This window comes from Phocoena sinus, chromosome 16, assembly GCF_008692025.1.
Source record: "Phocoena sinus isolate mPhoSin1 chromosome 16, mPhoSin1.pri, whole genome shotgun sequence".
In the NCBI taxonomy this organism is placed as follows: domain Eukaryota; kingdom Metazoa; phylum Chordata; class Mammalia; order Artiodactyla; family Phocoenidae; genus Phocoena; species Phocoena sinus.
This window is the reverse complement of record NC_045778.1, coordinates 65485081-65512657: the sequence shown is the minus strand read 5'-3', so window position 1 is coordinate 65512657 and position 27577 is coordinate 65485081. Positions and strand designations below refer to the sequence as shown.

At 36.7% G+C, this 27577-nt stretch overlaps 1 protein-coding gene across 2 annotated transcripts in view; it reads right to left on the bottom strand.

Annotated features, from left to right (window-relative positions):
• MXI1 (MAX interactor 1, dimerization protein) overlaps nucleotides 1-27577 on the bottom strand; it is a 100791-nt gene that overhangs the window by 26011 nt on the left and 47203 nt on the right. For both annotated transcript variants that reach the window (XM_032608637.1, XM_032608638.1), the window contains exon 3: nucleotides 23799-23828. In XM_032608637.1, the coding sequence (XP_032464528.1) occupies nucleotides 23799-23828 (30 nt within the window). The remainder of the gene's footprint in view (nucleotides 1-23798; nucleotides 23829-27577) is intronic.

Here is a 27577-nt window from a genome sequence, read left to right as displayed (position 1 = left end):
GGCATATGTTCTCTACTGAAACTCCCACAAGGAACCCAATCTCCAAAGTGATTTAACGGAAATTGCTCACTTGATATCCATTCTGTGCTCAACTTAACTTCCATGCATACGTCTTATTCCCTCTCATATCTGTTTACAAGAATTTTGTTAAAAAAAAGAAAAAAACTTGATCATTCATTGACCATATTTCTTCTTTGGTCACACAAGAACTTTCTGTATTCCAAGTTTCAAAGTCTGGGAAATAGGGCTACATCACTGGTGAAAACAGTGGCAATTTGTTCTAAATACAAAATAGCTTATTTTCCTTTGGCAACTCTCCAGGGTTTTGGGTGGAGGGAAAGGATACTCCTCTCTGGAGAGATCAGGCTCTGAACCTGGCCTACTGTCAAAACTTAGCTGTGGGTGGGAGATAAATTTTTTAAAATTATTTATCTTTCACATCAATTTGGAAGCTGATTTAAGATTTTTGCATTATTAACAGTTTTTCTACTCTTCAGTCTTTTGTTGGTGTTCATCCCTATTCTGGCAGCCCCCATTGGCTGATTTAATGGTACCAAGGGGCTGAGAAGTGTTGCTGTCCAAAAGAAAAAGCATTCTCTCACAGGAACTGGGAAGGCAATCTGCAATCACAACAGTAGCTACTTGTTAATTTTCTATTTGAAACACAGTGATGTCAATAGTATTGTACCCTGCCAGCCACCATGGGGTAAAGTACATTTTGAAACCAAAACAAACTTCCTACGTGCTGGCAAGTCAGATTTGAGACACAGTGATAACTTTCTGTAAGACACTGCCCTAGTTTTATATACAAAATGCACACAACAAGCATCAGTCTATTATTCTATAAGAGTTTAAGTCTACCTCTCACAGCTCCATTCCTACCCACAGCCCAGTACAGTTTATCAAATCACAGTCCAGGGTGGAAGAGGGAAAAAGGAAGAACTAATGTTACTGACCTCTAATAAAATGGCGATCCTGCTTAGCACAAACAGCACACTCCAAGAATGCTTTGTAATGTAGATGTTCATTTAGAAGCATAAAATGAAAATAGCTTGATACCTTTAAAATTAGCCCCACTATTAAGATGTGATTAGTGTAATAGTTCACTTTAAGGAGGTGTATGCACTTAGGAGGAAAGGCACTTTTCTTACATGAAACAGAAACACTCTGGCCTAAGAATTAATGCATCCCTGGAAGATGAATATTCACAATTTGTACTGAATATAAGTAACCTGAAATAGAGAGCTAAATGACTAAAACTGGTGACCATGCTTACTACTGGGAGATGGCAAATGGTTTGGCATTGCTGGACATCTACCAATTTAGTCAATCCAAGCCGGGGATTATTTTTAAAGCCCCATTTTAGCAAAATTTCCCCCAAATCAAAACGTGGGGTTTTCTGGTTTTGTTTTTGTTCTGGGGAGGTAAAATTTGGGGCAGGAAAAAGGGTGACAAAGAGCAATTGTTGGCCAGGTGTAATTTTTAAAAAATTAATCCTGAGGTATTTGTAGGGCATTTGGAACCTTTTAAAAAATAAGATTCACAGAATTTTAAAATAAGATTCACAGAATTCACAATCCTGACAATGACAGAGAATTAATGTTCTTATTTCAAAGTTATTTAACTCCTCTGATCTTTCTCTTTCATTATATACTGTATCACATTTTTTTCTGACCACAAAGGGCCCAACTGAAGAGTAGTTTTTGAGAGTTACTTTTGGAGGCAGCCTCGCATAACAGCTGGCACCAATCCTAGGCATGCTCTCCTCTGATAAAGCAGAAATTTTTTCAGTGTTGTATTAGGGCACTGACAGAAGAGCATTTTTAGGCAGGTAGAAAGTGAACATGCCTTAAGAACTACTTTACTTCTAAAAACTCTTCTGAAAAGGAAAGGTATTCAAAGGATTAAGAACAATTACAATAGTCTCCTAAAAGGTAAACTTTTATCAGTAAAAGACTGAGTTCAGATTAAGACTGTGTTGCAACACTACACTTTGTGGCTTGTTTCTATTTATATTTGTCTAAATCTTAGTTTGACTCTCCTCTGGATAAGCACAGAAAAAAATTAAATGAGAAAAGAATCAGAGATATAGTATTTACTTTGTATGATTCCAGCCTCAAGGCAATACCATTATAGTTTTCTATTCAAGGGCTGCTACAAAAGTGCCATTACACTTTGATTCCAGGAGAACAGCCTTGAAAAATCTATATTGTTCTGTGGATTTGAGAAGAAGGAAAAGCCATGCTGAGGGAACATGTTCCATTTTGTTACCACTCAATCAAAATCCTGGCTGTTCATGGGGGAGGTTGTGTGGCTCTCTCAAGTATATTCCAACAACAACAGCATAAAAACTGTTGCTTCGGCCAAAGAAGGGGGTAGAGTTAGGAGGTTAAGTTTGCCCAACTTGGCCACAGTTCCTTTCAGTTATTAGAAATACTACAGTGTGAAAGTCTTGAAACATCTTCCAGGATCACCAACATCTCTAATCTCAGGGTACAAAAGATACATGAAGGATCCTTTGAAATAAAGGAAAATAAGACCCAAAATTTATTCAGTATTCTTCTAGACACACCAATATTTCCTGAATATTGCAAGCCAACAAATACATGTTTCTTCCTTCATCTGACCCAATACACGCAGCAGTAAACTCCAACTGCTTTCAAGGGAGTTCTAAGAGCCCAATATCACCAAACTGCTCTTTAGGAAAAGCCTCCTCCATTTCAAAAATAGCAGTCTTGCAAAGCCGTTCAGCTCTATCTAAACTGTGTTATGTTTACAAATGTTTTAACTGTGAAGACGGAATTTCCAATTGAAAAAGAACCTTATTTAGAAGACACTGAATTTTTTTTACAGCTATGCCAAATACAAGCTGTTCTGTAAAGGAATAATTGTGAATCCAGCTGGATTAAAATGAATCAAGATAGAAAAACCATACAGACGTTACAACCCTAGAGAAAAATGCAATAATTGGTCACACCAATGATTCACATGCCAAAGAGTAAGTTTTGTCAGTGACACCAGCAGGCTCAGGGAAACTTCGATGATTGTCCTACATGACAATACATGTATATTACAGAGACATACCCCTAACATCTTCTTACTAAAGTGCAATAGCAATGTTTTTTCAAAGAACTGATCTAAATTGGTTTGACTTTATTTTCATTTTTTATTAGGGTAATAAGTCCCTATGTAGCTAGCACTCACTGTGTACAGTAGAACTGTCCTATTTTTAATCCGAAAATTCCTCCTTCAAGCTTCCCAAGCTTCAAAGGAGTACATTTCCTAATTCCAGTCCGTTACGATTTTGGTGAAAAAATCTTAGTTGTGTTCTTTATTAATTTCCAGATTTCTCCCTTGTTCTAATTTAGCTATTGCATTTCTAGATTAGAAAGATATTTTTCTCATTTAATTTTAGATTATTTTAAAGGCTCAGCATTGCTCTAATTACTTTGGGATAAAAGTACTGGAAAATAAAGGATTCTATAAAAAAATAGATTTTTTGGTAATGGCATAAAATCCTATATCAACCTCCCACATCAGGCAAACTTAAAAGTGGCAGGTTGTATGTTGAAATTTTTAAAAGTCAACGATCTAAGGTTGATGTACTAGAGCAGGCACAGAGTTTACAAAGGCACCGGATTTCTCACAGATATATCTTGTTCAGGGTTCTCTATTAAAGGATAAATTGAGACACACTCAGATGAAATATAAGTTACAAGGGGAAACATATGATAGCAAAAGTTACTTGGCTCTTCATCATAAAGGGCTTACTGGAGTACAGTGAACATCTTCAACAGTACTCCAAAACAAAATGACATCCAAGAGATTCTGGAGAGCTAAGAAAACTGGCCTTTGGTGTTATTCTTATTTACCTGAAGCTATAGCAGATGTACCTGCCCCAGCTGAAGCTTTTGGCTGTTTTCACAAGACACTTGGGCATTCATCTACACTGCCAGTACAAAAGAGGGAGAACCCTAGTAGACACCCCTTCATAGGGAAAACACAGCCATTACAAATGACACTGTATTTTAGCTGACATTAAAGAAATACCAGGAAAGCAACTATAGATTAAGAGAATAAAAAGGCTTTATCACATTCTCTAAATGTAGTCCCAGGCCCATATCTATCTTATCCATGCTGAATAGCTGAAAGTCCACTTTCACCCCAGAACAAGTGACAAATTATCCTTTAATGACTGAAAGAACAAAATAGTTTCAGATGCAGCATTTCTCCTGAAAACCCTTTCAAACTCACTGACAATGTTTTAAAACCAACTTTGGCAAACTCCTACAGAGAATCATGCAAGTCACAGGAATAATCACTCGTAACTAAGTTGTTCATACAAGCCTCAGCCCATGATAACCTCCTGCTTTGAGTTTACCACAATTCCCATCTGGAACATACACAACTTAGCAGTTAATTACATACTGTTTTCAGGGGCTTTCTAATTTTGTGTTCTACCTAGTTAGACTAAATCCTCAAAAGCAGGGCCTGGGATTTCTCCTCCTTTTATCCTATCCCCTGTACCTAGCACACAGTCAATGCCTAATAAATGCTTGTCAGTTGATTTATAATTATCTTTAGGAGTCCTTTGTCAGTGCCAGGAATTAAGCCACTTCAAATGAACTCCCATTTCCACACAAAGATTTTAAATCAGAAAACATAATCTTGGGGTTAACAGTATGTAAGGCTGTTAAAAGACATTAGCATAGACATCTGACCATTACCAATAACTTATAAGTCATCCTAGATTGATATTCAAAGGAAGTTCAAAACAAATTCTAAATTTTCAACATCAAGGAAACTTGAAACAAATCCTAAACCTAAATTTTCAACATATTTCTGAGTTAAAATAAAAGTGCAAAAGGTGGATGAGGGGAGAGAGTTACAGAGAGGTCAAACAGTACCTTAGCTGAAACAGTAAAACTGCTGCTAAAGACAAAAATTGTTTATTCCTAACCACTGTCTTTTGGACCTGTACTAGCATCCAACCAACCCTTCAAAGTACTCAAAGCTCTACCAAAAATGTTGAGAAACCTCCAATAAACCTTCACCTGCCGAACAAAGGTAAGGAAGGCCATTTTGCAAAGTGAAGCTAAGTTCAAACATATGTTTTGAGCTCCAGCTTTTCTAGGTCTAAACCAAGAAATCCTGGACAGAAGTAAAATACAGTTCTTTACGTCATTTCCAAAAAAGCTTCTCTGTAGAGGATTACCATCTGAAAAAAAATTATTTTTACATTAAAGCACTAACCAGAAAATACCCTGAAGCTCATGTTTAAAAATCCATTTTTTCCTACTCCATTCAAATGTTACTAAACTAAGCATGTTGACTACAATTTTAAAATAAAATGAATTTTATTGTAGCAAATTGTAAGGCCAATTAAAAGTTTAGAAAAATGACAGCAAATATCTATTAACTTTATCACAAGTAAATTAATCTACGTATCTTTGTCAGTATGAAAATAAAAAATCTTGGATCTCAAGAATAGGGGAAAACTAACCACTAGTATCTTTCCTTCTAAGCAGAGCAGATCAAAGAGTGCTAAACATGATTATTTTTAAAATTTCTAATAAAATGCTCAACAGAGCAAGAACAAGTTTTAATACACCATATCTAAAATTCACTGAAGTAGTTACGGATCACTTTCTATTTACTAAACTTGTTAACTTTAATTACTTCACAGCTTTCAAGTGAGCCAAACTCATAGCTACTTTTTAAACAAATACACACACACACACACACTTTTAAATTCAGGCATAAAAGAAACGGCTCTAGATGAATACCTATGAGCACCAACTGGCCATTTCAATAACAATCTATTTGGCTAGAAGCATTTATGGAAATTCTCTCAGCATTCTATGATGTTTTCCTAAAGCTATTAATTCTAAACTAAGAGAGACATTAGCCTTCCAAAAGAGAATGTCTTTGGAAGCAACCTAAATGTCCATCAACAGAGGAATGGATAAAGAAGATATGGTACATATATACAATGAAATATTACTCAGCCATAAAAAAGAATGAAAGAATGTCATTTGCAGCAACATAGATGGACCTAAATATTATCATACTAAGTAAATAAGTCAGAGAAAGACAAATATCATATGATATCACTTATATGTGGTATCTAATTTTTAAAAATGATACAAATTAACTTATTTACAAAACAGAAACAGGCTTACAGATATTGAAAACTTATGGTTACCAAAGGGGAAATGTGGGTGGGGAGGGAGGGATAAATCAGGAGAATCAGGAGCTTGGAATGAATATACCATACTACTATATATAAGACAGACAACCAACAAGGACCTACTGTATAGCACAAGGAACTCTACTCAATATTCTGTGATAACCTGTAAGAGAAAAGAATCTAAAAAAGAATGAATATATGTATATGTATAACTGAACCACTTTGCTGTACACCTGAAACTAACACAACACTGTAAATCAACTATACTCTAATAAAATTTAAAAGAAAATAATGTCTTCCCAAGGTGCCACCCAAGAACAATGTTCTAAATGATCATGGAAACTTCCATGTAATAATCTATTTAAATAATTCTACAGGCTTTTAATGATGTCAAAATCAACAGCTATCAGAATAAATCAAGTTACCAAAAAATCAGAAGCAAAACAGGATTAACACAACTGCAGATAAAAATTACAGGGGGAAAAAAAAATTACAGGGAAGAGTCTATATCTCAAAAAGCAAGCTAATATGTAGTAAGATGTTAACATCTTAGAGCTATGTAGACAGAACAAGGTAACAACACATCAAGGGGAAGATACCTGTATAAATTCTAAACATTCCGAGGAAATGTCTTTATAACGACAACAAAAAGATCTGTCACCACTTCTTGCTATTTATAGCAAAACTTTAAGTCACAACTGAGTTTCTCAGTCTGCTGTACCGAATTCAGATACAGAGAGACATGTACTTGCATCTGTAAAACCATCACACTCAAGAGGCATTTTCCCATGATACAACTTTAGGAGAGGTCCCATTATGAAGCACTATCATCACATACTTCCTAAGTGGGTCATATTACCTAGAATACCCTATGAGGACAAACTGTTCTCTATGAAGCAGGAGTGGAGAACAAAAGTATTTTCCTTGGAAATGGAAGGTATCTTCAGGGTAGCAAATATCTCACTATGTGCCTTCCTAAAATATTTTCTATCTTGAAGTGGCAGGTTTCAAAAAAACCCAAAAAACAAAAAAACCCCAGCGACTTATTTGACTTGGCATTTAACTTTTTTCTCTTAACCTACCACAATGTGCATAGCCAGCTATAAAAATCAAATAAAAATGTAAATTACTAATTCACTGACCACCTGTTACATGCAAGACACTGGTCAGAAATAAAGATGAGCAAGTTACAGTCCCCTTCCACATGATCCAGAAAGGAAAGACATTACAGTATGAGGTAATATGGGTTAAAATTCATATAAATGACACAAACAGTGAACAGATAGGAATTTAGAAGAGATATTATTTTGGATAAACAGAAAAGACTTCGTGAAAAACATATTTTAGCTACACCTTGAAGGCAGTGTGAAAAAGTTCTTCTTTGGGAATCAGAAAATCTAGATTCTCATCCTGACTTTGTCATTAGCTTGGTGGAGTATAAAACTTGGAGGAACTTAGTTTTCCTTATCCATTAAATAAGAATACTAGACTAGATGATTTTTTAAGAATCCTTCTAGCTTTATTATCTATGGAAATGTATAGGTAGAATTACATTTATTGCCTTTCAAAAAAATCTTTAAGTTCACAAGTAATATACTCTTACTACAGAAATTCTAACAAAATCAACATGATAGTTTCTCCTTGATTCTCACGCCCCTCCCCAGAGGCAACAAGTGTTTCAGTTTGATATGTATCTTTCCAAAACTTTTCCAATGTATTTACACATTTGATTGTGTTATTTTTAACATAAATGAGATCATACTGGTAATACCATTTTTCAATTTGCTTTTTTTCACTTACTATGTCTTTGAAATCTTTCCACATATACACATTGAAATCTATATCATTCTTTTCACCCAATATAAGGTACAGATGTATTATTATTTACTTAGCCATACCCCTTTTGATAGGAATTCATGTTATTTCCTCTTTCTTTTTTTTAACATGGAAATAATTTATTGGATATATTTGGGCATTTATTTTTCCATATGACTCTTAGGAACATTTCATTCAAATCTTTTTAAAAAGCTGGCAGTTTAGCAAAAAATATTATAGGACATCTATCAATATATATTAATTTTAGGAGAATTTATGCTATTACATTAATCAACTGTTTACATTTTTTAAACATCTTTATTGGAGTATAATTGCTTTACAATGGTGTGTTAGTTTCTGCTTTATAACAAAGTGAATTAGCTATACATATACATATATCCCCATATCCCCTTCCTCTTGAGTCTCCCTCCCACCCTCCCTATCCCACCCCTCTAGGTGGTCACAAAGCAGTGAGCTGATCTCCCTGTGCTATGCAGCTGCTTCCCACTAGCTATCTATTTTACATTTGGTAGTGTATATATGTCCATGCCACTCTCTCACTTCTTCCCAGCTTACCCTTCCCCGTCCCCGTGTCCTCAAGTCCATTCTCTACCTCTGTGTCATTATTCCTGTCCTGTCCCTAGGTTCTTCATAACCTTTTTTTTTTTAGATTCCATATATATGTGTTAGCACATGCTATTTGTTTTTCTCTTTCTGACTCACTTCACTCTGTATGACAGACTCTAGGTCCATCTACCTCACTACAAATAACTCAATTTCATTTCTTTTTATGGCTGAGTATATTCCATTGTATACATGTGCCACATCTTCTTTATCTATTCATCTGTTGATGGACACTTAGGTTGCTTCCATGTCCTGGCTATTCATTGCGGCTCTATTTAGTTCATTGCAGCTCTATTTACAATAGCCATGTTACTTCTAATTTGATGTTATTATAAACATTTTTGTTATTCTTATTCATTCCTCTCTGTGCATTAGAAGTTTAAAAGGGGAGTGTGGGGGTGGGGGTGGAAGGAAGGAATCTGAGCCAAAAGCATGAAGGTAGAAAATAAAGAGGAAGATGAAGAAGTTCAAACCAGGAGTTCTTATTTTCAGCAAAGGAGGAAACAGGAGTCATAATAATATACCACAAGTAGCTTTAGGACTAGGAATTGGGAGATATGAGTCCTAGCCCTTGGTTCACAAACTAGATCTGACAGTAAAAAGTGGAATTGGGTATTTCAAATCTCATAATTTTTTTCAGACTAGACGGGATCTTAAAGATCTTCACTTATACTTCCAGATTTTAGAGAAACTAAGGTCTTATCTGCAATCTAGAATGTGATTTTGATGACCCCTAGCTTTGAGTTTTTACCCCACACTCTGCTGAAAGGATTTTTTTAGAAGGGTTTGAATAGTCACTGTGATAAATAGAGACACAATAAGAAGTGAGAATAACCGACCCATAATGTTACATTTAAAGACAGCATAAGTTTCTAGCGGACCCCGTCAGCACAGTTCTGATTTCCAGCAAACTTTACCAACTCTGAAGAGGAAAAAAAATAAACAGTGGAGATGTCCTAAAATTAGGGACGGATTTGGCAGACTATCAAAGCAGTGAGGACATTATTGAAAAGCTACTTCGTCCAAATGGTAAGGAAGAAAGATCCCAATATACCTACCTACTTCCTCTTCGGATGTTTATAGACAAATGTTTTAAATAAGCTAAGCTGCCCTTCCTGGAGTTTTGTGTAACAGCAGTGTGCTTTTTCCTCCTGGTATGGCACCCCTCATCTAATGATCAGTGGGGCCTATTAAAATGACTGATTAGATATAGCAATACAATACAGTTACAACCACAAAACCAGATTTCTGGAGCCTGAGCAAATGTAAACTTAAATTTGTCAGAGAATACAAAATAAAAAAAAAGTGACCAGGATTTAGCACAATAATATTTACAGATTAACTCATTACATTTCCTTAGTGAGTCAATGGTAAGTATTTTTCCAAAAGGGACAAGGTCCTAATATTCATTAGTATTTAAATCTCAGAACTCATATCTATATTTATGTGTATATTCAGCTTTGAGGAATGTGTTTATATTAGTTATAAATGACACATATGTTTCTTAAGGCAAGTTCTAGTTTTACAGAAATATTTACTATTTATCATTATAAAATAAGTACTTGTTACAAAATAAACTTTCATTGTAGCTATAGCACCATGTGTTAAAATAATCTATAGATATTTTATAGAGCTCAAGTTTGAATGAGGTGAGGTTCTAAGCTCATTTTTCCAGCTGCTCTTTAATCTTGTGTGTGGGGGGGTGGTATTTACATACATACATACATACATATATGCTTTGGAGATAGCAGAATAATACTTAAGTTTTTAATATGTCTATAATTATTGAACTTAAAAAATTCACAAACTATAAAACTTTTCATGTAGGAAAGGAATCAGAGATCATCTAGGTCCCCTCATTTTTACAGCTAAGGAAAGCAAGACCCCAAGAATTTAGTTAACTTATAATATCCACAACTTAACACTAGTAGAGATGAAAAGAAAAATTATTCTACCAGTAGTAGAGATGAAAAGAAAAATTATTATCTTCTAACTTCTGGTACAATTCTCACATCAATGCATTACATACCCCCAAAGAAGTCATCTGTGTTGGATTACAGGTATCCTTTTCGACAATTTAGCTCCTAAATCACATTTAGTATTAAAATCTACCTTTCTCTATTAGCTTTCCCCAAAATAACAACAAAAAAAGGAAGTCATTCATACTTATTAGTTCACAAAGTTTCAACTTTTCTTGATTTAGAAGATATGAATATAAGCAATATGTCATGTGGTTGTCCTAGGGCTGAATCAATTATTTTCCAAGCAAATTTGCCTTCAAAAGCTGGTTAGTGGGCTTCCCTGATGGTTCAGTGGTTAGGAACCCTCGCTTCTACTGCAGGAGGCATGGGTTCAATCCCTGGTCAGGGAACTAAGATCCCGCATGCTGCACAGTGTGGCAAAAAAAAAAAAAAAAAAAAAAAAAGGTTAGCAAGTAACCATATGAGAAAATTCTATTCTTATTACTGAATTCTCCTTTAGAACTGTGGTTTTTCACTCTTAACACCCATGGGACTTGCAACTGGCATTATTCACTAGAATGCACAGAAAAAGATAAGCATGTACAAAATAACTATCCTCTTCTCTGCAACAGCTAAAACGTATCAAATGGTCTGAATCTCTTCATTTTTAAAAGTAAATAAATTGAAGATACTAAAAAAGTGTCTAATGTAATAAAAAGATGTCTCACTGATGTACCTCTTGGCATGCTTTTTTTTTTTTTTTTGCGGTACGCGAGCCTCTCACTGCTGTGGCCTCTCCCATTGCGGAGCACAGGCTCCGGACGCACAGGCTTAGTGGCCATGGCTCATGGGCCCAGCCACTCCGCGGCATGTGGTATCTTCCCAGACCGGGGCACGAACCCGTGTCCCCTGCATCGGCAGGCGGATTCTCAACCACTGCGCCACCAGGGGGAAGCCCTTGGCATGCTTTAACTGCCAAAATTTGTACCAAAATAGAAATTTCTTTACATGAAGAAGATGACAGTTTAAGAAAAACTATTTGAATTGCAGTTGTTATTATTATTATTTTTTTTATTTTATTTTTATTTTTTTTGCGGTATGCGAGCCTCTCACTGTTGTGGCCTCTCCCGTTGCGGAGCACAGGCTCCGGACGCGCAGGCTCAGCGGCCATGGCTCACGGGCCCAGCCGCTCCGCGGCATGTGGGATCCTCCCAGACCGGGGCACGAACCCGTGTCCCCTGCATTGGCAGGCGGACTCTCAACCACTGCGCCACCAGGGAAGCCCTGTTATTATTATTAAACCAATATTTATCAGAGCATTTACACTGCATTAATTACTGTATGCAACCAAAGAATTTAGCAAAACAGCACACTGCCTTAAAATCTAGTGAAATTCTGCTGCTGTATAATTATTATGAACATCGGTGTAAAAGGTATACCCAGTTTTATGGATCAAACACATTCCTTAAAGCTGCCATAAAATAAATTCTTGTACACTGCATCATCTAAAATATATCAGGAAAATCTATTACTATTCCTCTTTAAATTACAAATTCATAGTTTGAGAGGAAGTGTTTCCCTAAACAAGGTACAGTTGCCCTGAGATACACACTCTGCAATCACTTGGATAAAAAGCTACTACACCTTCACTATAATACTCACCATGTCAATTATTTAAAGTCTAACTTATTTATTTATAGACATAATTTTAGAATCCGAGTTTCAAGTTATAATATTTCTTGGTTATTTTTAAAACCTAATGATCTCATCTCTTCCCAGGTATCATCTGTAGAATTGATTTAAACTTTAGGAATTGGATAACTGAAGTTCTGAGAACACTTAGTTTCTAGAATGCAGTCCTTGTCTGAGTCAGTCTCTGTCACCTTGCAGCCTGAGTCAGGGAATAGAAAGCTTAGCCTTAATGAGCTATTTCTAACAAAGGTCAATATAGAAACTGTGAATCTGTCTAGACACTGCTGCAATGACTTCACTGTATAGGCTGCATTTTAGATGTGTAATTTTATCCTGGCTATGCTTCCTCTACTAACCATAAATTTTACCTCTAAAACCCACCCATTACTTCATCTCTATCTCATATAACATTCAACTATAATTGAATTGAACTCTAACAGGTGCCTATCTCTGCACTTGGACAGCTATTTTTAGTTTGTCTACAGTTTTCAGCATTCCTACCCCTATAAAACTACAGTTAAAATATTCATTTACTTGCATACAACAATAAATGCATCAATTACATGTCTCTGACAAATGATGATGTTACTCTGCATACTGTTTGATAATGTTAACATCTCTATATAGCTGGTTCTATAGTTTCATAAGTCGCCAAATTCTATTAAATATGTGTCCCCTACTTTCCAGTGCATAGCTACTTTTTTAGGGTTCTATAGTTACCCTCGATAACTCAGTACTGTAACTGGACTCCTACTGTATAAAAAAGTACAAAGAATAAAATTAACTTCTTCAGGGACTTTTACATGAATTTAAAAAGTAAGAGCCAGTTTTCCATCTTTAGACTAAAAAGAGGAAACAGCCATCATTTTTACTTGCCTAATCAGAAAACTAGATCCGTAGCTATTTCCTGCTATCTGGACAATGACGTTTCTCCTTCCCTCCACAGCTATACTTTTTCTTCAAAAAATCCTCCAAAGAACTGTGCTTTAAAAAAAAATATATATATATATATATATATATATATATATATATATTTACTTATTTATGTTTGGCTGCATTGGGTCTTTGTTACTGTGCGCGGGCTTTCTCTAGTTGCGGTGAGCAAGGGCTACTCTTCGTTGCGGTATGTGGGCTTCTCATTGTGGTGGCTTCTCCTTGTTGTGGAGCACTGGCTCTAGGCACATAGGCTTCAGCAGTTGTGGCACTTGGGCTCAGTAGTTGTGGCTTGCGAGCTCTAGAGTGCAGGCTCAGTAGCTGTGGCGCACAGGCTTAGCTGCTGTGTGGCATGTGGGATCTTTCTGGACCAGGGCTTGAACCCGTGTCCCCTGCATTGGCAGGCAGATTCTTAACCACTGTGCCACCAGGGAAGCCCCCCGACAGCTATACTTTTACAATTTTGTTGTTCAAGGTCTGACAAATACCATCAAGTTATATTTTAGTATACCTTAAGAGAAACTGATACAATTACTATATTCTTTCAATATATGGTCTTAATTTTGTTAAATTTCATTGTTAATTAGAGGCTCTGAAAAATCTTTAAATATTCCCTTTTTATATGCTACAGAACTCAATCTTTCCTCATTATCAAGTACTTGAACCACATTAGGTAGTAACACCATATAATATATTGGAAATTTATCTGTGGTTAATTACACATCTTAAGCAGTTGTAAAGTGTTGAGTCATTTGTGCAATGCCATCAGACAATGATGAAATCAGCACTTTTTAAGTGCCAAACTGTGAGGTCAGTAGACTTTTTCAGACCTTTTCCCCAGCCAATGGTGACTGGTATGACGAAAGGATGATCACAAAGTTGGTAAGCAATTAGCCATTTTAGTGAGTGGTGAAGTGGTATCTCAATAGTTTTGATTTGCATTTCCCTAATGATTATGATGTTGAGCATCTTTTCATGTGCTTATTGACCCTTTGTATATCTGTTCAAATCCTTTGCCCATTTTTATATTGGGTTGTCTTTTTATTGTTTAGTTGTAAGAGTTTTTCATATATTCTGGATACAAGTCTCTTAACAGATACATGTTTTGCAAGTATTTTCTCCCATTCTGTAATTTGTCTTTACTTTCTTGATGGTGTCTTTTGAAGCACAAATGTTTTAAATTTCGATAAAGTCCTATGTATCTATTTTTTCTTGTGTTGCTTGTGCTGCTGGTGTCTTATGTAAGAAACCATTGCCTAGGCCAAAGTCACAAATATTTACTCTCAGGTTTTCTTCTAAGAATTTTATAACAGTTTTATACCTTAAATTCAGGTCTGTGATTCATTTTGAGTTCATCTGTGTATATGGTGTGAGATAGGGATCTAACTTCATTATTTTGCATATAGATATCCAGTTGTATCAGCACCATTTGTTGAAAAGACATTGAATTGTCTTGGCATCCCTGTCGAAAACTAATTTACCATAAATATGAGGGATTGTTTCTGGAATCTATTCCATTGATCTATAAGTCTGTAAGTATAAGAATACTTAGATCAATACCACACTGTCTTGGTTACATAGCTTTGTGGTAAGTTTTGAAATTGGGAAGTATGAATCTTCCAACTTTGTTCTTTTCAAGATTGCTTTGGCTACTCTGGGTATTATGCATTTCCATATGAACTTTAGGATTAGTTGTAAATCCCTGCTAAAAAAAGAAGCTGGGATTTTGACAGTGCTTGCATTGAATCTGCAGATCAATATGGGGAGTACTACAGTATTAAGTCTTCCAATCCATAAACACAGGATCTCTAGCCAGCTAAGGTCTTCTTTAATTTCTTTAAACAGTGTTTTGTACTTTTCAGTGTACAAATCTTTCACCTCCCTTGTTAAGTTTATTCCTAAGTATTTGATTTTTTTAGATGCTATTGTTAATATAATTGTTTTCTTAAACTCATTTTCAGATTGTTCACTGCTTATCTATAGAAACAGAACTGGTTTTTGTGTGTCAATCCTCAACCCTGCAACTTTGCTAAATTTTTTAATGAACTCTAGTTTTTTATGTGTATTCCTTAGGATTTTCTATACATAAGACAAGACTATGATATCTGCAAGTAGAAATGGTTTTACTTCTTCCTTTCCAATCTGAATGCCTTTTATTTCTTTCTCTCACCTAAATGTCTTGGCTAGAACCTCCAGTACAATGTTGAGTAGAAGGCATGAGAGCAGACATATTTGTCTTACTCCTGATCTTAGGGGAAAGAATTAATCTTTTACCATTAAGTACAATGTTAGCTGTGGGTTTTTCATAAATGACCTTTTTATCAGTCTAAGGAAGTTACTATAAGGTATTTTCATAATGAAATTTATATCTTAGTAATAAACCAAGGCTAAGAAAAACTTTCAACTGAACTTTCCAGAATTACTGGACCCAATCTAAAACTACAGACTTTTGATCCAGCTGCAGTTATATATTTCAAACCTACAATAAAGGTATAGTTTCCTTAACTACATAACTTTTTTAAAAAAATTAATTAATGTATTTATTTTTGGCTGCGTTGGGCCTTCATTGCTGTGCATGGGCTTTCTCTAGTTGTGCCGAGTGGGGACTACTCTGTTGCGGTGCGTGGGCTTCTCACTGCAGTGGCTTCTCTTGTGTTGCGGAGCATGGACTCTAGGCACGCGGTCTTCAGTAGTTGTGGCACGCAAGCTCAGTAGTTGTGGCTTGCAAGCTCTAGAGTTCAGGCTCAGTAGTTGTGGCACACGGGCTTAGTTGCTCCACGGCATGTGGGATCTTTCCGGACCAGAGCTCGAACCCGTGTCCTGCGTGCATTGGCAGGCAGATTCTTAACCACTGCGCCACCAGGGAAGTCCCACATAACCTGTTTTTAACGCAATCAAATATCCTTCAATATTAGTTAAGATAAGAGTTTTAATGAAAGTTCTACCAAACCAATCTTGCAAGTTGTTTTTCCTCCTAACAAATGTATTTTTTGTAGAATGTGTACACTGTACATAAAAGCATATGTTCTTTTTAAACAAGTGTCATTAAAGCACCCAAAATACGCAGCTAAAACCATTTAAGATATGCTCTTCCTGCCAAGGAACCCTAAATAGTCAGGTGATACACTAAGAAACAATTGCCTAACCCACGGTCAAAGATTTACTCTTATGTCTTGTTCTAAGATAATGTAGACCAAAACAATCACTCTGTCAAAATGTCCATGTCAAATGAGGACATGTATATAGTCTAAAAAAAAAACTGTATTCATTATCATGTCCAAACCACTGAGATAAACATAATACACCAAAAATTCTAACACAAAAAAGTTGAAATTATTTATGATATTCTAGTCTCCAACTATATATAAATCTTTACCTCAAAAAATGCTTAGCCATTTTCAAGTCATGGAATGAGAAAAGAGTAAAGACCTCACAAGTGCAGCAAAAACTCCATCAGGTAAACTGCTCCCCTTTAAAAAATTACCTGTCTTTTTTTTAGTGTGCTATGTGATATCTTAATGAACTGACAGAATCAATTAGCTTCTAAAAAAAAAGTTACCGATTCTCTTCTTATGAGCAGGATAAAGTTCTGCATCGTAAAAATCCTTTAGCATGTTGCCAGTTATCAAGTTTTTTCCATACAATTTATTAACATTTTAAGAAGTCATTAAGTTTTCCATTTACCTCCTATGAAATTGTTTTATTATAATAATATGTCTTCTGAGCTCTCAAGAGTATTTTATATATTTGTCATTTTTCACTTAAGTCATTATAATTCAATAAATAACATTGATTATAGATATGCTCAATAGTACATTTAATCATTTTTTCATTCAGTGAACATTTAATGAATGACTGCTACCTGCTAAGGGTAAATAAGACAAAGTCTCTGCCTTCCTGAAACTTATATTCTAGTAAAAGAAGTCAAATAACTCAAACAAATAAATAATTCATACAGAGATAAATGTTAAGGTGACAGAAAAGGCAATGGGATAGAAAGTGACTGGGGGGCAAATACTGTTCTCTAAGGAGATGACCTGAAAACTGAGAACTAAATAATGATGAAAGACTAGAGCAAGGGCTTTCCAAGCAGAAGAAACAGCATGTACAAAAGCCCTAAGATGGAAATAAACATGGTGTATTTGAGAAAAAGAAAGAAAACAGTGCCAGCTGGACCATAGGAGATGAGGGATAGAGTGGTAGGACTTTGTTGGCCATAGATTTTATCTAGTTGCAATAGGAAGCCAGTGGAGGACTGTAAACAGAAATGGCATGACGTGATATATCCTTTAAGAAGATTACTCTTGCTGCTATGTAAAGAATGAAACGTAAGAAGGAATGAATAGTAGCAGTTAATGGAAAATAATATTCTTTCTTTACACTGTTTCTTAGTCTGCTCTGTCCCTTTCTATTCCTAATTCCATCAGCTGAAGGCTGGTTCTTATATCCTTCTCCTACCTGGGCTACTTCAGAATATCCAAACCAGTCTCCCTGATTTCACAGCTAGAGTATGTGTGCATATGGGCGCGTGTCTGTGCGTGCGTGTGTGCATTTGTATGTGTATGCTTTGATCAACAGTCTCAAAAACTCACTACTACCAACAAAATAAAATCCAAATTCCTTGACATTCAATAACACTGCAGTCTAATATCAAACCACCTTCCTGGCCTCATTTCCCAACACCAATTTGATAGACTCTACTCTTCCACTATATATGGGCTACTCACTCTTTCCTGGACAGAGCTTATGATGCCACCTTCCTGCTTCCATGGCTCTGACCCCTTTCCTTATTCTTTCCTTAGATTCAAAGTCTCTTGCTTCCTCATGGCTCAGGATACATTCTCCTTGACTATCCAGGCATTAGCTGTTTGACTATGACCACAGCGTTTTTACATCACGAGCCATTATATACAAGTTTCACAATTCTACATTTAACTTTACTTCAAGCAACGCACTTTGGTATCTTCTATTCTATTCTACTTCTTTTTCAAATGACTCACTAAAATGACTGCACAGACTACTTAATGGGTTTCAACCTTCAGGTTGAAAAACAATTTTAATGCATCCTTCTAGACATTAATTGTTAACATATCATACATATCCTGGTATTGAAAGAGGCAACTTATAACTACCAAACTACAATGGCCTTAACCTTAAGGATAGGACAGGGTATCTTATACTTCATTTTATGTACCATGATGCCAAACACAGTATTTATTAATCCTTACTGAAGAGAAAGACTGATATTACACATAGGTATCATATTTATGATCAGATACGATGATTGACTGTTTTGTGTTCCCATCAACTTGTTTCAAACTGTAGTTATGATGGTCAAAATGGCTAGTTTTTTTTTTTTTTTTTGCGGTACGTGGGCCTCTCACTGTTGTGGCCTCTCCCGTTGCGGAGCACAGGCTCTGGACGCACAGGCTCAGCAGCCATGGCTCACGGACCCAGCCGCTCCACGGCATGTGGGATCTTCCCGGCCCAGGGCACGAACCCCCGTCCCCTGCATCGGCAGGCGGCCTCTCAACCACTGCGCCACCAGGGAAGCCCAAAATGACTAGTTTTTAATAACACTTTGATCTATACTTTTTGCCTTCCTACCTTACAGGATTAAACAATGGTTTTGCATAGTGGGAGGACACAGTAAGTATTCAATAAATGCTCATTTTCACCATTCCTTCAGAGGTATAAGAATATCTCTATATGGAGGACACCGATTACCATTCACTGGGCATGTTCTCTTTTATCACAAATACTCGGGGTACTTCTGCTCTGCCTAGGAAGGCATTGTAAGTCCAGTGTCCTCATATGGTCCTTTTAGCTTTGCCAAAGTGTGGATAAGAGTAAGCCTTTTGTTTCAATGGAATGACAACTATTAAGGTTAAAGGGCCTCTCCTGCTGTCAGCACTAAGGTTCTTGATCATTAAAGTCCTATTAAAGTTGTTGACTCTTTCAAAAACATCTTCAGTAATCTGAATTAAGAAAATGAAAAAGCAATGAAGTGATCTAAAATCTGTACTGAATGGTTTCTTCTCTGGCAAATGACCCAACTTATAAGATAAGCCAATGGGGCAATGTAAATTCTTGATTTTCAAATCATAAAGACTCAAAAATAAAATTCATTTTACCATGAGATGATTCACATAGGCTCCTGAGGAATGCAGAACAGCTAAAGGTATTCTACTTCCCTTTACTTCTACCTCCTGAGCCTGTTACGACCTCTTGTAGGTCTAGAGGGACAGGGTGAATACACAGGTAACAAATGTTCTGTACCACCTAGCCCAGGCTCAGTGTAACCATCAAGGTTTTAGGCAGAAAAAGAAACCCAGAACCTATCCAAGAAAGAATCTGAATTTCCTTATCAGGTCTGAAACTACCTAAAAGCTCCCTAATGGGCTATAGGCATCTTGGGGTAATTGTGGGCCAGAGCAAACTACTCTGTGCTCGCCAGACCCTCTGAAATCTGGGAGTACGAACCTCAACATTTGTTGGCTATTGTCTCCTCAAGGCCAGACCCAGGGCTTCAACAATCTTAGGGCTCTGTTTAAGATAGCCATCTGGGGACTTCTCTGGTGGCACAGTGGTTAAGAATCTGCCTGCCAATGCAGGGGACACAGGTTCGAGCCCTGGTCCAGGAAGATTTCACATGCCACAAGCAACTGGGCCTGTGTGCCACAACTACTGAGCCTGCACTCTAGAGCCCACGAGCCACAACTACTGAGCACGAGAGCCACAACTACTGAAGTACCACTGCTGAAGCCACAGCTACTGAAGTACCACAACTACCGTGTGCCTAGAGGCCGTGCTCCGCAACAAAGAGAAGCCACCGCAATGAAAAGCCCGCGCACCGCAATGAACAGTAGCCTCAGCTCGCTGCAACTAGAGAAAGCCCGCAAGCAGCAACAAAGACCCACCTCAGCCAAAAGTAAATAAATAAATAGATAAATTTTAAAAAAATGATAGCCATCTGGAATTACTCTGTCTTTCACTAACAATTTAAAATCATCTACTCTAATTCTCACTGCATTGCCCCAGTAAAAAAAACCCACTAACTTGGAGTAGCTTTATATGCAAGATTTTAGAACTAAGCTTTTTAAAAAAACTTTTGATATGAACATATTGTATGTAGAGCAGCAAAATTTCAAAAATATGACTTGCTTCAGGGCTATGTTTTCAGAATGAAAACAAAATCAAATCACTCTTTTGACAGTGAATTACTTTCCTCATATAAGCTCACACTCAAAAGCAAATGAAAGGTAAAGCCAAAATTCTATTTATTTTAAAGGATGCCAAATCTACGTAAACTTTTTATTTAATATGTCAAATAAAAACAGTGCCTTAGAAAAAAGGATCATTAAATAGAACTGGGTGGGGGCCTAAAAACTGTAATAGCAATACAGGCTTAAATATTAAAAATATTCTTGTGCTGCTTTCCTGCTCTTTGGCCAAAACATCCCCCCACCCCTCCCTTTAAATCATCCTGTGTCTACCAATATTTGTTTTCTTGTTAGATCCACTTTTCAGAAGTGGAGTATAGGTTATTCAATTGGATTCTTCCTTTAACACTCATCCTCTGACACATTCCACTAATTTAGAGATTTATATTGATAAATATCCCTTTTAAAAACAAATATATCTTGGAAAGGTTAATTCTATATTACCTTTCAACCTCAAAGAAGAAAGGGAGGGAGGACGAAAGAACAGGAGGGAAGACGGGAGAGAGGAGAAGACATAATTTGAGAAATAAAGACATCTAGGACTATCAGAAGAGGACAGAAAAGGATAAGTGAATGCCTTAAGAGAGGTAGGGTAGGAAACCAGCCAGAAAGTCTTAGACCTAAGTAAATAAAATGGGAACAAAAAGCCTTCACTGGAGAGAGCAGAGATCAGGTACAGTCCAGGTGATAAAAGCCACACATGCTACTCCAGTGCTATAGACAAATATGAGATTAAACAATTTACAGGGCATATCAAAGTAATACTATGGGTGATAAGGTTATCAATAAGTCAGAATTGATATACAGAATGCATTGAATGAAGTTTACTCAAAGGTTTTAAAAGCTCAATTTCAAATACTTTACTAAACAGTCTCTTTACTCTCGTGTTAAACAAAGGTTTTTGCTAGATTTCCAATGAGGGTCTCTCAAGGGCCACATTCATGTGGGTGAAATAATTATAAAAGCCACATGTTTACCAGTATTTAAAACATATGGCCCCAAAATACACTCTGTGCTCTAAAGGTCAAGAGAAGGTTTTATTTTTAGTATCTTCAAAGCTGTTATTTCTTAGTCCTTTTGCTATGTTTAAACTAGCCAGATACTTCCTTTAATATACTAGAAATATAAGACAGAAAAGACTCTTTAAAACATTTCCTGCCAAACTGCTTTGCCTCAAACTAGCAAAACATTTTTGACTAGACCACTGAACTTTGCTCCAGTTTTATCCTTCATTCAGTATTAAAGCTACCATCTACTATACATGCATCAAATGCTAGACACCAAGAATACAAAACTGAACAAAACAGAATCCCTACCTTTGAGGTAGTCATAGTCATTTGGCAGAAAGAGACATATAAACAGATAATTATAAGACTACCTGATTAAGTTTTACAGTAGGAGATATGAACAGAGCATTGTGCAAATAAAGTGGTAAAAGCCACTAAGTCAGCCTGGAGGAAAATGCTAAGCCTCTTCAAGAGGATTTGATATTTAAATTTATCTGCAGTGAGGCAGTTAGGTTAGTCAATATGTAAGGGCCCTGCTATTTAAAAAAGAGCAGGACAAAAAGTTGAAGGTCATAGAGATCTTGTATGTCAAAAATGGGTGGTACACCCAGCTATTCTACTTCTGGGTATTTATCCAAAGAACAGGAAAACAGTGATTTGAAAAGATATATGCACCCCTATGTTCATTGCACCATTATCTACAGTAGTAAAGATATGGAAATAACCTAAGTGTCTATCAATGGATTGATGGATGATGTGGCATGTGTATGTATGTGTGTATACACACACACACACACACACACACACACACACACACATACATGCACACGAGGGAATCCTACTCAGCCGTAAAAAAGAATGAAATTCTGCCATTTGTGACAACATGAATGGACCTTGAAGGTATATGCTAAGTGAAATAAGCCACACAGAGAAAGACAAATACCTATGATTTCACTTGTCCGTGGAATCTAAAAAAACAAAACAAAACAAAACAAACAAACCTATAGATACAGAGAACAGATTACCGGTTACCAGAGGGGAAGGAGGTTGTGGGGCAGGGTGCAGTGGATGAAGGGGGTCAACTGCATGGTGATCACTTTTTAGTGCACACAGATGTCGAATTACAGTGCTGTACATCTGAATCTTATATAATTTAAAAAACGGCTAATATAAACAATTCCAGTTTGTTGCTTATTACTTTAACCTTCATACCAAAAAGAGAATATTTAGTCATTCAATCCTCATCTTCTCCCCCAAACTTGTCCTCTTCCTATATTCCTTTTTTTAGTAAATGATAATATAATCTAAAACTTAACCTTCCATAGCCAACTAATCACCAATTTCTATTGATTATATTCCATACTATTTCTTTATTCTGTCTACTTCTATCTCCAATGGCTACCATCATCTCTTACCTTGGAGGCTTCCAATGGCCTCCAAAGAGTTTTCTTGTCTCTGAGATCCCTTCTGCCAATCAGCCAATTCTTTATACTGTAGCCAAAGTGATCTTTCCAAAACCCAAATATGATCATATGACAACCCACTTTAAAATCATTCAACTGCTTACTGCTCTCAGAAAAAGTCCAAACTCTTCAGCATAATTGTCAACATCTGGCCTGGCTTGCCTCATGCTACCATCTTTTATACTCATACTGAACCTCTTGCAGTCTCCTCAACAAACAGTGCTCACTATCCTCTGGAAAGCCTTCTAAGACTCCCTCAAGAGAGAATCAGGTGACCTTCAAAATTGATCTTTCAGCATCCTCTGCTTCTCCATCATCATACTTACCACACTATACAGTATCATCATACTTACCACACTATACAGTATTTTAATTACTTATCTTTCTCTCCCAGGAAGCTATAAATTCCTTAAGGTCAGAAATTGCCTTACACATTCTTGTATTTACTATGTAAAGCATTACGCCTGCCTGGCACTGACATATAGATGGTGCAAGATAAAGATTTGTTGAATGCATGAATGAATGAACTGCAAAGAAAAAGAAATTCAATATCCTACAATTTGCCATAATAGTTATTAGCTACATTACAGAAACCTAATCCTTTAGCAAGACCATATTTAAGCCATGAGCCTATCACAATTAACCCGTTGAGACAGAAATAAAGAACGCTCAACATAAACTCAAAATTCAAATAAACTCAGAGTATATTTATGTCTTCCAGTTTAGATAGTGTAAGTGGACTACTTTTTGGAGAGAATACACATATATCAGAACCATGATATGTTACACATGTAGAAAAGTTATAACTACATATGCAATATATTTTCACAGGTCAAATGTTGAGTTTGCTTTTTAACATATATGAAAGCTGCACCTCATCACTGACTCACCGATTCTTTTCCAGCTCATTGTGTGTAGACCTAAAAGGGAGGAAAAAAGGGGGAAAAAAAGAGTATTAGCCATGTTTTGTTGCTGAGGCTATAGAAAGGGGGATTAGTTTAGGTACTGCTAAATAAATTCACCCAGTTAATTTATTTAACAATGCAATACATGGTCAGACTTCGATCTATCTCACTCATCAAGAAGAAATAGTCTATGTTCATTAAGACTGTTCATTCAGGTATACTGTTTTCAGTTAACAACTCTAAATATTTTGAAATTAGGATCTCATTGTCATTTTTGATAAAATTGATACTAGCAAGTATTTTCTTGCCTACTTCTAGGGTCCTATGTTTTACTGATTTGTAGACATCATATTAGAAATTTTAATTCAAACATAATCCCATTTTTTTTGTTTAAAAAAAAGGTATATGTACTTCCGTGTCCTCTTCTATCTCCACTTACCTACTCCTAAACATAGGGAGAGAAAAAGTTTTGGCCACCACAGAAGCTGAAACAGGCTTGTCTTATTGCTAAGTGATACAGACAAATTCAAGCCTTCTTTCCTTGAATGTGAAACATAAACCAAAAAAAGTTATACAAGGGAAAAAAATAACATGAACAGAAGAAAATATATTAATAAAATAAAAAACACATGTTTAAAAGACTGGGCGGATACACCTCAAAATGCTAACAAAGTCTTCTGTTTGTGACTTTTTTCATTTTACTTATTAGTATTTGTTACAATAATACTTACCATCTATTGAACAAGCTGAGTGTCTGCTAAACAGTTAACATACATTACCTCATTTTATCCTCCAAACAACCCTCATTTTATAAACAAGAATACTGAGGCTCAGAGAGGTAAAGAGACATGCTCTTGTCCCAAGAATATAAGTTGCAGCCATGAGTTAAGCCCACGTCTTTGTTACTCCAAACCCCAAGTTCTTAACCACTCAGTGACAAGCAATACTGAAGAGAGGTTAAGGGCACAGACTCTAAGGCCTGACTGACTGGGTTCAAATATTGTGTGGCCTTTTAAAAGTCCCTTCATTTCTCTGTACTCAGTTTTCTCATCTACGAAATAGGAAAAATAACAGTACTTGCCTCATATGATTGTTATGAGGAATAAACAAATTTATGTTGAACATCAAAATATAACAAACTCTACCTAAAGTTAGCTACTATTAGAATTATGTTATACTCAGTTCTCTTGACTAAACGTATTATTTTTACAATAGTTTGGCATCAACAATAATGGAATTTTATAAAGGAAAATTTAAGTTCCTGTCATCAGAACTGAAACTTTAAGCATTTAATATATTCTGGTTAATGTCAAAAGCCTTCAGATTATTATATTACTGATTACTTTAATCTGATTTATTATTTTAATGGATATTTAATAATCAAATTTCTAAATTTTAACAATATTTTTGTCAGTCCCATAATTTGTGGAAATTTTACCCACTGTCTTAGTTCAAGAGCCAAAAGCCTTCTTTGAATTACTGTCTACTGTCCACCTTTTGCTTTCTTAGCAGTTTCATAAGGTCCAAGTGACACAGGATGAAAAAGACTGATGTTCATTTTTTCTTAAACAGCTTTAATGGAGTATAATTGCTTTACAATGGTGTGTTAGTTTCTGCTTTATAAAAAAGCAAATCAGCTCTACATATACATATATCCCCATATCTCCTCCCTCTTGCGTCTCCCTCCTACCCTCCCTATCCCACCCCTCTAGGTGGTCACAAAGCACCGAGCTGATCTCCCTGAGCTATGTGGCTGCTTCCCATTAGCTATCTATTTTACATTTGGTAGTGCATATATGTCCACGCCACTCTCTCACTTTGTCCCAGCTTCCCCTTCCCCCTCCGCGTGTCCTCAAGTCCATTCTCTACGTCTGCATCTTCATTCCTGTCCTGCCCCTAGGTTCTTCAGAACCATTTTTTTTTTTTTAGATTCCTAATATATGTGTTAGCATATGGTATTTGTTTTCCTCTTTCTGACTTACTTCACTCTATATGACAGACTCTAGTTCCATCCACTTCACTACAAATAACTCAATTTCGTTTCTTTTTATGGCTGAGTAATATTCCATTGTATATATATATATACCACATATTCTTTATCCATTCACCTGTCGATGGACACTTAGGTTGTTTCCATGTCCTGGCTATTGTAAATAGAGCTGCAATGAACACTGTGGTATATGACTCTTTTTGAATTGTGGTTTTCTCAGGGTATATGCCCAGTAGTGGGATTACTGGGTTGTATGGTAGTTCTATTTTTAGTTTTTTAAGGAGCCTCCATACTCTTCTCCATAGTGGCTGTATCAATTTACATTCCCACCAACAGTGCAAGAGGGTTCCCTTTTCTCCACACCCTCTCCAGCATTTACTGTTTGTAGATTTTTTTCTTTTTTTGCGGTACGCGGGCCTCTCACCATTGTGGCCTCTCCCATTGCGGAGCACAGGCTCCGGATGCACAGGCCCAGCAGCCACGGCTCACGGGCCCAGCCACTCCATGGCATGTGGGATCCTCCCGGACCGGGGCACAAACCCGTGTCCCCTGCATCGGCAGGCGGACCCTCAACCACTGCGCCACCAGGGAAGCCCCTGTTTGTAGATATTTTGATGATGGCCATCCTGAATGGTGTGAGGTGATACCTCATTGTAGTTTGATGTTCATTTTCAAGAGATTATCTTAATAAGAGGACATCTCTCTCTCTCTCTCGAGATGTAAAAAAAAATCTCAGGATGCTTTAAGAGTTCAGACAAATTAATGGCAAGGATATGTATGACTCAGATGGGAGAAACAATAAAAACACAGCACTTTTAGTATAACACAGACTCAGACTTCAAAACTCAATAAATTACAACCAAATCTCTACCACATATATTTATAAAAAGGTTTAAGTTCTTTGTTGTTTGAATGAAATGTCAAAGTAAATCAATAAGTTAGAAGAGGAAAAAGGTGTATTTGAAAGAGATTTAAAGCAAAAAAATATTGTCCAAAATTTGAACGTGTAATCAATAATAAAATATCCCACCCACCCCCTCTTAGTAAGTTTTGGTTTAATTGCCTTAATCTGAGAAGAAAACTCAGAACAAGTAAAACAAAAACAATGAAATACTATACTAAGGGGACTTCCCTGGTGGCGCACTCGTTAAGAATCCGCCTACGAATGCAGGGGACATGGGTTCGAGCCCTGGTCCAGGAAGATCCCACATGCCTTGGAGTAACTAAGCCCATGTGCCACAACTACTGAGCCTGTGCTCTAGAGCCCATGAGCCACAACTGCTGAGCCCGAGTGCCACAACTACTGAAGCCCGTGTACCTAGAGCTCATGCTCCACAAGAGAAGCCACTGCAATGAGAAGCCTGCACACTGCAACAAAGAGTAGCCTCCCCTTCGCCGCAACTAGAGAAAGCCCAACGAAGACCCAATGCAGCCAAAAAATTTAAAAATTAATTAATTTAAAAGAAAGAGAGAAGTAGAGAAAAAAAAAAGAAATACTACAGTAAGTAATAAATGGAAATAATCTATTTAGAGAGACAATGACTATGCACCGTATACTTATTTCAAACAGTTTGGCATTCCACATATGGCATTAAATGCAAAAGATATATATCCGGGCTTCCCTGGTGGCGCAGTGGTTGGCAGTCCGCCTGCCGATGCAGAGGACGCAGGTTCGTGCCCCAGTTTAGGAGGATCCCACGCGCGGCGGAGCGGCTGGGCCCGTGAGCCATGGCCGCTGAGCCTGTGCGTCCGGAGCCTGTGTTCCGCAACGGGA